Here is an 8,792-nt window from a genome sequence, read left to right on the forward strand (position 1 = left end):
TAAATTAAACATCAAAATTCAAAACTTCTGCTCTTCTAAATATACTGTTAAGACAAGGAAAAAATCAAGCCACAGACTAGAAAATAATGCTTGCAAATCACACATCTGAGAAAGGTCTTGTATCTCGAATACAGAAGGATCTCAGGAGTTCAAGGCTATAGTGTTCTGTGATTGTGCCTGTGAACAGCCACTGCATTCCAGCCTGGGCAACACAGTGAGATTTTGTCTCTTTAAAAAGCATATATACACATAAGTTAATAGGAAAATAATCCAATGAAAAAAGGGCAAAAGATGTGAACAGGCACTTCACCAAAGAAGACATATAGATTGCAAATAAGCACATGAAAAGATGAACATTATTAGTCATTATGAAATGCAAATTCAAATCACAAAGAAATACCACTACACACTTAACAGAATGGCTAAAATTAAGACTGCCCACACTAAGTATTGGCAAGGATGTGGAGGACCTGGAATTCTCACATACTTTCGGTAGGAAGGTAAAATGGCATAGCCACTTTGGAAAACACTTTGACAATTTAAGTTAAATAGCCATCCCACTCCCAGGTACATATCCAAGAGAAAGAACGTATATATCCAGACAAAGATTTGTACATAAGTGTTTATAGCTGCTTTATTTGTAATAGCCAAAAACTGGAGACAATCCAAAACTCCATCAACATTTTAAAGATAGAATAGGTGAGAAAAAAGCTTGCTCAAGATCATAAAGAGAATAAAATGGTAGGGCCAGAATATGAACCCAGATCTAAAGGTTTTACAAAGCCCAATGCTCTTTCCCCTACACAAAACTATACTGGGCTATCTTCCAGAATTACTGCACAATAAAAGCTCAAATATCAACCAAATTATTATCAGATAGGCCAGAAAATAAATTTGCTCCTAAATCTAAGGAGATAAGAAGAGAAGATGACTAGATTTAAAAGTTAGGAGAATTGGCCTGGCGTGGTGGCTCACGCCTGTAATCCTAGCACTGTGGGAGGCCGAAGCAGGCAGATCGCTCAAGGTCAGGAGTTCCAAACCAGCCTGAGCAAGACCCCCCCCTACTAAAAATAGAAAGAAATTAATTGGCCAACTAAAAATATATATACAAAAAATTGGCCGGGCATGGTGGCGCATGCCTGTAGTCCCAGCTACTCGGGAGGCTGGGGCAGTGGCATGGCTTGAGCCCAGGAGTTTGAGGTTGCTGTGAGCTAGGCTGATGCCATGGCACTCACTCTAGCCTGGGCACAAAGTGAAACTCTGTCTCAAAAAAAACAATTAGGAGAGTTAGGGAATGGATGGAACATTAGGTGATCCACCAGCTCTAAGATCTGTGCTAAAAGCAGGACAGGTTTCAGACCCTCTTATAGAAGTTATAGGGAATACAGGCCTTTTAACTTCCTCAGCTAAAATCCCATGGGTGTGCCACCTAGCCTTCTGCCCAAAACATTAAATTAGGTTTATTCTCAGATTCAAGTTAAAAGCAAAACAAAACCCTAATTCAAGTTTAGAGACATCTCATGCTGTCATGTAATTCTCTGGCATCAAGAGAGAAAAATTGGTCTTACCTCCTCCCAGCCCTGCCCCTTCAAAAAAAAAGAAAAAAGAGAAAGTCAGAAGAAATTCTTTACTCCAAAATATAAGAGATATAACATAAAGGCAGGAGCAAGGTAACAATAGTTTAATAAACAAATATAATTTTTTCTTTTTGAGATAGCATCTCATTCTGTTTACTGGGCTAGAGTGCACTGGCATCATCATGGCCCACTACAACCCTGAGTTCAAGCGATCCTCCTGCCTCAGCCTCCTGAGCAGCTGGGACTTACAGGCGAGCGCCACCATACCCAGCTAATTTTAACATTTTTTGTAGAAGACAGGGGTCCTGCTATGTTGCTCAGGCTGGTCTCTTGGGCTCAAGGGATCCTCCTGCCTCGGCCTCCCAAAGTGTTGGGATTACAGGTATGAGCCACCACACACAGCCAAATTCTTTGTTTTGATGAGAGGAAGGACTGAGGCAAAAGGACAAAAAATAATAAACCAGGGGACAAACAAATGTGGCAGACTTCTGAATTTACCTACCTTTTAAAAACAGGCAGGAACAAACAAAAACTATGCATTTAAATATTCTGGGTTTTGTTTTTTTTTTTCTTTGTCATGTAGCTACAAGTCTGTGCATAGTTACAAAAGTTTTTCCCCCTTTCCTTTCTTTTTTTATTTCTACATAGAGAATTGTTAGCCAAGGTATCATTAACTGATTCTACACCATGTGGGTACCACTAAAACTATTTTTAGAGCGCTCTTTCTGAAGCTATCAATTATATTATCTCTATATAAACATATCTCTTGTCCAGTCTTGTTGGCAACAATCAAAACAGTGTACAAAGTCTCATGATTTGCTCTTCCAAATCCCTATTTAACAACAGTCCTAAATATCATCATGTTCAAGGGCACCTTCCTAATGTTTTTGAATGATTCCTTGGCTGCTACTGGACACAGCCCAAATTTTTTACTTCTCACCTCCCCCAGTGGCAAGGATTCTAAGCTTATTAGAACTGGTTTTCAGAAGCAGTTGGAGGGCATAAGGACTCTGGATGCATCATTTCTTCCATCTACTTCAACAATGTCCTCAAACCCCAAAAATGGTGTAATGTAAAAGGATTCCAGAACTTCAACAAATATGAAAAAATCCATGGTATAGTATATTCCACAACATAGCTTTTCAAAAGCTCTCCAGCATCATGCTCAATTACAGCTAAAAAAAAACTATATTTTACCCATGAGTTAAAACGAACTGCCTATAAGAGTTTGGGCTGATCAATGTTTTAAATCGGGTAATTAAGAAAAGACAATGTTTAAAACACAGTATTTAGAATCAGAAGACCTAGTTTAAATTTGTCTGAATTTAGGAGTTTTGTTTCTTGAGAAAATAATTTAGCCCTTTTAGGCATCAGTTGACTTATTTATTAATATTAGAATACCACAGCCTACACATTCCAGAACTGCTGTAACGAATAATCTGTGTATGAAAACTACCATATAGCCGGGAGCAGTGGCTCATGCCTGTAATCCTAGCACTCTGGGAGGCCAAGGCGGGCAGATTGCTTGAGGTCAGAAGTTCGAAACCAGCCTGAGCAAGAGTGAGACACCGTCTCTACTATAAATAGAAAGAAATTAATTGGACAACTAATATATAAAGAAAAAAATTAGCCGGGCATGGTGGCGCATGCCTGTAGTCACAGCTGCTGGGGAGGTTGAGATAGGATTGGATTGCTTGAGCCCAGGAGTTTGAAGTTGTTGTGAGCTAGGCTGACGCCACGGCACTCACTCTAGCCTGAGCAACACTCTGTCTCAAAAAAAAAAAAAAAAAAACTACCATAAACTATTAAGTGTTATGTAACCATTCTTTTAAAATAACATTCTTCAACATATTACTTTGTTAAAAGTTTAAATTTTAATCAAACTCTTTCAATGAAATTATTTTTGCAAACATTAGCTCATCAAATCTTACTTTAAGTTCTATCTCACCTATTTTAGAAATCTACAACAAATGTAAATCAAAATTGCATGTTTGGAAAACTAACAATAGAAATTTGGAATAACTTTCTCTAAAGTTCATAATTTTACATTGCCTCCCATTATTCAAGGAACAGAATTAGTCATAAAAATTAAAAGGAGTTACCCAAGTCTGAAATCTGCTGAGACAACCTATATTCAAATAGAGTCACTGGTTTGCTTTCACTTTGAAATTCAAAGTATATTTCATGATACAGTAGTGAAAGTATCGCTTTTATTCTTTTTTTTTTCTGAGACAGTGTCACTCTGTTGCCCGGGCTAGGAGTGCCGTGGCATCAGCCTAGCTCAAAGCAACCTCAAATTCCTAGGCTCAAGCGATCCTCCTGCCTCAGTCTCCTGAGTAGCTGGGACTACAGGCATGTGCCACCATGCCCGGCTAATGGTTTTATATATATACTTTTAATTATCCAGCTGATTTCGTTAGGAGAAATGGGGTCTCACTCTTGCTCAGGCTGGTCTCGAACTCCTGAGCTCAAACGATGTGCCCGCCTCGGCCTCCCAGAGTGCTAGGATTACAAGCGTGAGCCACCATGCCCAGCCAAAAGTATCACTTCTACTATAAATAGAAAGAAATTAATTGGCCAACTAAAAATATATAGATGTCTGTTCTTGCATGTTGCCTAAACAAAAATAAATAAATAAATAAATAAAATAAATAAAAATATATAGAAAAAATTAGCCGGGCATGGTGGCACATGCCTGTAGTCCCAGCTACTCGGGAGGCTGAGACAGGAGGATGGCTTGAGCCCAGGAGTCTGAGGTTGCTGTGAGCTAGGCTTTAAAAAAATTATAGTTCTTTTTTTTTTTTTTTGAGACAGAGTCTCTCTCTGTTGCCCAGGCTAGAGTGAGTGCTATGGTGTCAGCCTAACTCACAGCAACCTCAGATTCCTGGGCTCAAGCTATCCTCCTGTCTCAGCCTCCCTAGTAGCTGGGACTACAGGCATGCGCCACCATGCCCGGCTAATTTTTTCTATATAATTTTAGTTGGCCAATTAATTTCTTTCTATTTATAGTAGAGACCAGGTCTCGCTCTTGCTCAGGCTGGTCTTGAACTCCTGACCTCAAGCAATTTGCCTGCCTCGGCCTCCCAGAGTGCTGGGATTATAGGCGTAAAAATTATAGTTCTTACTGCATTATTCTCCTAAACTTACATTAATAGTACCTAATAAGAATTTTATTTACTTACCTTTATGACCTTTTGCTATATACATACAATACACGCATTTTCCCCTATTAGAATTTTTTTTCTCCAAAGTTATCAGTCAAGTCGGTTTTTGACTAATCCTTTCCAACACTCTATGGCCTCTATACGGAGACTCTGGGGCTTAAAACAAATCAAATCAAAAGAACTGAGACTCTTATGAAGGTCTGGCAATGTCCCCCTTTCAAGATCCAGGCCCTACACAGATCCTGTCCTTGTCTCCATAGCTACCCACACAACAGAGCATACCTTCTCCTGTCATACTCCAGGTTCTGCATTTAGGAAAGGCAATCAAGATTCCAGACCTTGACCAGAAAATAATTTCTTCTCATGCCAAAGGCCAACTTAGATATAGCTTGGCTGAAGTGACAGGACTCATTTACAACTACTCCAGAGGTTAGCCTCCACATGAGTGTTGCTAGAGACGGAGAAACTCATGCTCATAAGGTAAGAGTCTAGTGAGGGCAGCCCAACCTCCATTCTCCCTGTAAACTCTGGTCCTCTACCTTCTCCATCCTCTCTGGGATGTAACAAACTTTTTCATTCCCTTACCAACCATCTTGCTCTCTACGTGGGCACCAAGGCCAGATTTCCTCCTCATTCTTCCTTCACAAAAGATGGCAAGTGGTCCTTCAACTGGCCATATGTTCGATGAACCCGAGTTCCTGAATATTATGGTTACGTAAAGGTATTATCTATAACAACTGTAGCAACTGAGAAAAATAAGCAATTACTCTAACAAAGTCTTCAACCAGATTATAAGTATGCAAATAAACTATTTGTGCCTTCAAATGTCTAACATTTTATCCTAAATTAAAATGCACAGGGAACAGAATCTTTAAAAAAGGTAATTGTAAGCTAAGCATATCAATTTTGTTATGTTCAACATCAGTACTTCCTTCTCTGCTCTTTAAAGCTTCCCGTGCACTCTACTCATAACAGCAAACATAATAACCGCTACTTACCCAGGCATTGTTCTAAGTATTCTAAGTGCTTAATAAGCATTGATTCATCTACAGCTCTCAACAACTCTACAAAATAGGTAATACTATTTATTTATAAAATGGCAAAACTAAAACACACATAGGTTACGTGAGTTGCCCAAGTCTGCCCAAAGTGACACTACAAGACTGGAACACAGAGGTCAGGCTCTAGTCTGTTTATTTTTTTAAAACTCCTATATCATTCTTAATAGTCTGTGTTGTTAACTGTGAGTATAAGAGACTACACTGTGAGTATAAGAGACTACACATAGTATAAGAGACTACACTGTCTCTTATACTAAATAAATTTATATTAAAATGGCTCATAAACCACTAGAGGGCATGGATTGTGACCGTCAACCATCTTTTCCACAGCTACATCTGGTACTGAGCAGAGTCTTAAGACTCATTGTTGAATTTTCACTGGTATGCCTTCCCCTCCAGACTGTACTCCTTGAGGGTCAGGGGAGAAACTGACACTGCATCTCATTCTTCAGGAGTTCATGACACCTAACTGAAAACAGATGAATACTCAATTCTTGCTCTGGACAGTCATAAATATTTGCCGAATAAATATTCTATTCACAATGTCTTGAACAGAAATGTAAGAATAAGAAGCCTCTGTCTCAAGATAACATAATCAGGGCTACCTCTCCAATCCTAACCTTGAAAGATCTCAAGTCAGTAGTTGCCTTAAGTCATATTTTAAACTTTCTATTAGGCAAATAAGTGGCCCACGGTAAAAGCATTGCATGAACCATAAAAGCCGTCCTTTCCTGGATTAGTACTGCTCCCTTTACCTTTAAGAGAGATATTTATAACCCTCCCCCCCCAATTACTCAGCGATAAGTTTGTATATGATTAATTTACTTTAAAAATAATTACTCTTTTTAGAGAATCCTTCTAAATAGTAAATCCTTCTTACGTTACTCAAAACAACCAGAAATCTAAAAATGAAGTTTAATTTGGGTAAGGGAACCACATTAGGCAATGCTAAGGATTTAACTACACAGTATTTAAAAGAAACTTCCAACTGCAGCCATCTCTGACAGACTTACACAAGTATTAGACACAGTCAATCTCCACTTCTGGCAGGCCCTCCCCTGCACAGATCGCAATTCTACCATGTTTATCCTCCCAACTCACAATTTCTTGGTCCTCTTGTGTATCCCGTAATCTACATTTAATACATTTTGCACACTCTTCATTCCTAAAATGCATTTCAAACCCTAGGAATTTTTGGATTGGTTACTATTTTGGAACATTAGCATGAAGAGAAATTATTTCAAGTTAAGTGCAATTATTATTGCACAGAAATTATTTCAAGTTAATTTGAGACTTCTTTCAATACAAATTTGCTTAACTGTCTTTCCTGTCATCAACCCAAATTATTTTCTGATGCTTAGAAAAGCATATGTAAGATGAGAAATTCCTTTCTAAATATCAATTCCTTCCATCTGGAAACAACGTCAAAAAGTTTGTCTTTTTTAAAATAAAAGAATTGACTCTTTAAAGAAAGCTTCAATATTTTAATATTTAAGGAAGGCTGGGTGTTTTCTGAGTATTTGCATTAAAGAAAAATGTTCTCTAAACCTACTAATTCCTGCCAAAGCCACACCTTCTAACCTTCCCATAATCCACGAATCACATCGAGGCAATCTAAACTGCTAAGAAGCAAAGTAAAATTACAGGTATGTAATTTCCGCACAATCAAAACCGGGGTCAGCGAAGCAAGGGGCTGGCCAGGGACGACTCCCCGCCGGCGGCCGCAGCCGCACTCAGAGCAACTCTGAGGAAACACACCTCCCTTCCTCAGAGCCTCTTCCTTCCTCAGGAGTGATGGGGGGGGCTGCGGAAGACGCTCACAGGGAAAAACACACCCTAAATTCACATTTCAAATTTCTGCCTCACCATTTTCTCCTTCCAGAACAGACGTCCCCAAAACTCCTGAGCCCGCAGGCGATTTGGGGACGCCAGGAGGGGACAGCGTGGGGCGGAACCCGAGCTTGGGCGTTACGCGAGGCGTCTCTCTCTCCCCCCGCCGCACCGGCACCGGCACCGGGCACGCCGTTTCCTCACGGAAGCGCGATTCCCCCCAAAATCACACCTGGGCCCACGGGCAGCCCTCACCCACCCGTCCCCTCCGCCGGCCGGGCCCAGGCCGCCGCCCGCCGTTCCCGGCCGCTCCCCCGGCCACGGCGAGGCCGGGCCACTCACATCCGTCCGCGTCCTCCTGCAGGTCCTCCTGGAGTAGCGACAGGTCTGCGTGAGGGGAGAAAAAAAGGCCCGCTCAGTGCCCCAGGGCCCGGTGCGACGCCCCCGCCGCCCGCCCTCTCGGCCCGGCGGCGCCTCCCCGCGTCGGGACCCCGCGCCGGCCTCGGCCAGGCCGCCCCTCGGGGCGACGGCAGAGGGCGGGTGGGCGCGGGGAGCCGCCGTCGCCGCCAGCAGAACAGGGGGCCACATACCCGCCATCTTGTGGTCGCCCCCTCCTCTACGGCCTCCCGGGGATCCGGGGCTACATGGAGCGGCGCGAGCCGGGGAGCCGGTGGACGCGCGCGGGAGGGGCGGTGAGGAGGAGGGCCGGGCCGGCGGGGGCGCGCGCGCGGGGCGGGCCGAGGGCCCGGGCCTGCCGCGGGCGGCGCGGCTCCCGGACGCCGGGGCTGTGGGCCGCGCCCCGCCCCGCCCCGCCCCGCCTGCCTCTCCGCGCGGCTCCGGGGCGGCCGCTGCTCCGGCCTCCCGCCTCCCCGGCTCGCGGCCTGGCCCGGCCCGGCCCGGCGGCGCACGCTCACACCCTCGGCCGGAGGCGCCCTCTCGCCGAGCGCTACGGGCGGGGGCGCGCAAGCAACCGCCGGCCGGGACCCCGCGGCGTGTGCCGGAACCCGGCCAGGCGGGGCCTCCCGCGGCCCGGCCGCTTTATTGGGTCACCGGCCTCGCCCACCGCCTCGTCGCCACAGCCTTCTCGGAGGGCGCGTCGCTCGCCGCCCGCGCCCCCTCCCCAGGCCCGCACGTACGTCGTCGGAGATCCGAGGCTGGGG

The 8,792-nt window shown here is 44.0% G+C and overlaps 1 protein-coding gene across 4 annotated transcripts in view; it reads right to left on the minus strand.

The window, feature by feature from the left end:
* PPP4R1 (protein phosphatase 4 regulatory subunit 1) overlaps window positions 1-8,336 on the minus strand; it is an 81,968-nt gene extending 73,632 nt beyond the window's left edge. For all 4 annotated transcript variants that reach the window (XM_012746131.3, XM_075993685.1, XM_012746128.3 and 1 more), the window contains exons 1-2: window positions 8,223-8,336; window positions 7,975-8,019 (exon numbers count right to left, since the gene is read on the minus strand). In XM_012746131.3, the coding sequence (XP_012601585.1) occupies window positions 7,975-8,019; window positions 8,223-8,229 (52 nt within the window). In that variant the 5' untranslated portion in view covers window positions 8,230-8,336. The remainder of the gene's footprint in view (window positions 1-7,974; window positions 8,020-8,222) is intronic.
* Window positions 8,337-8,792: the final 456 nt, after the last annotated feature.

This window comes from Microcebus murinus, chromosome 17, assembly GCF_040939455.1.
Source record: "Microcebus murinus isolate Inina chromosome 17, M.murinus_Inina_mat1.0, whole genome shotgun sequence".
Classification (NCBI taxonomy): Eukaryota; Metazoa; Chordata; class Mammalia; order Primates; family Cheirogaleidae; genus Microcebus; species Microcebus murinus.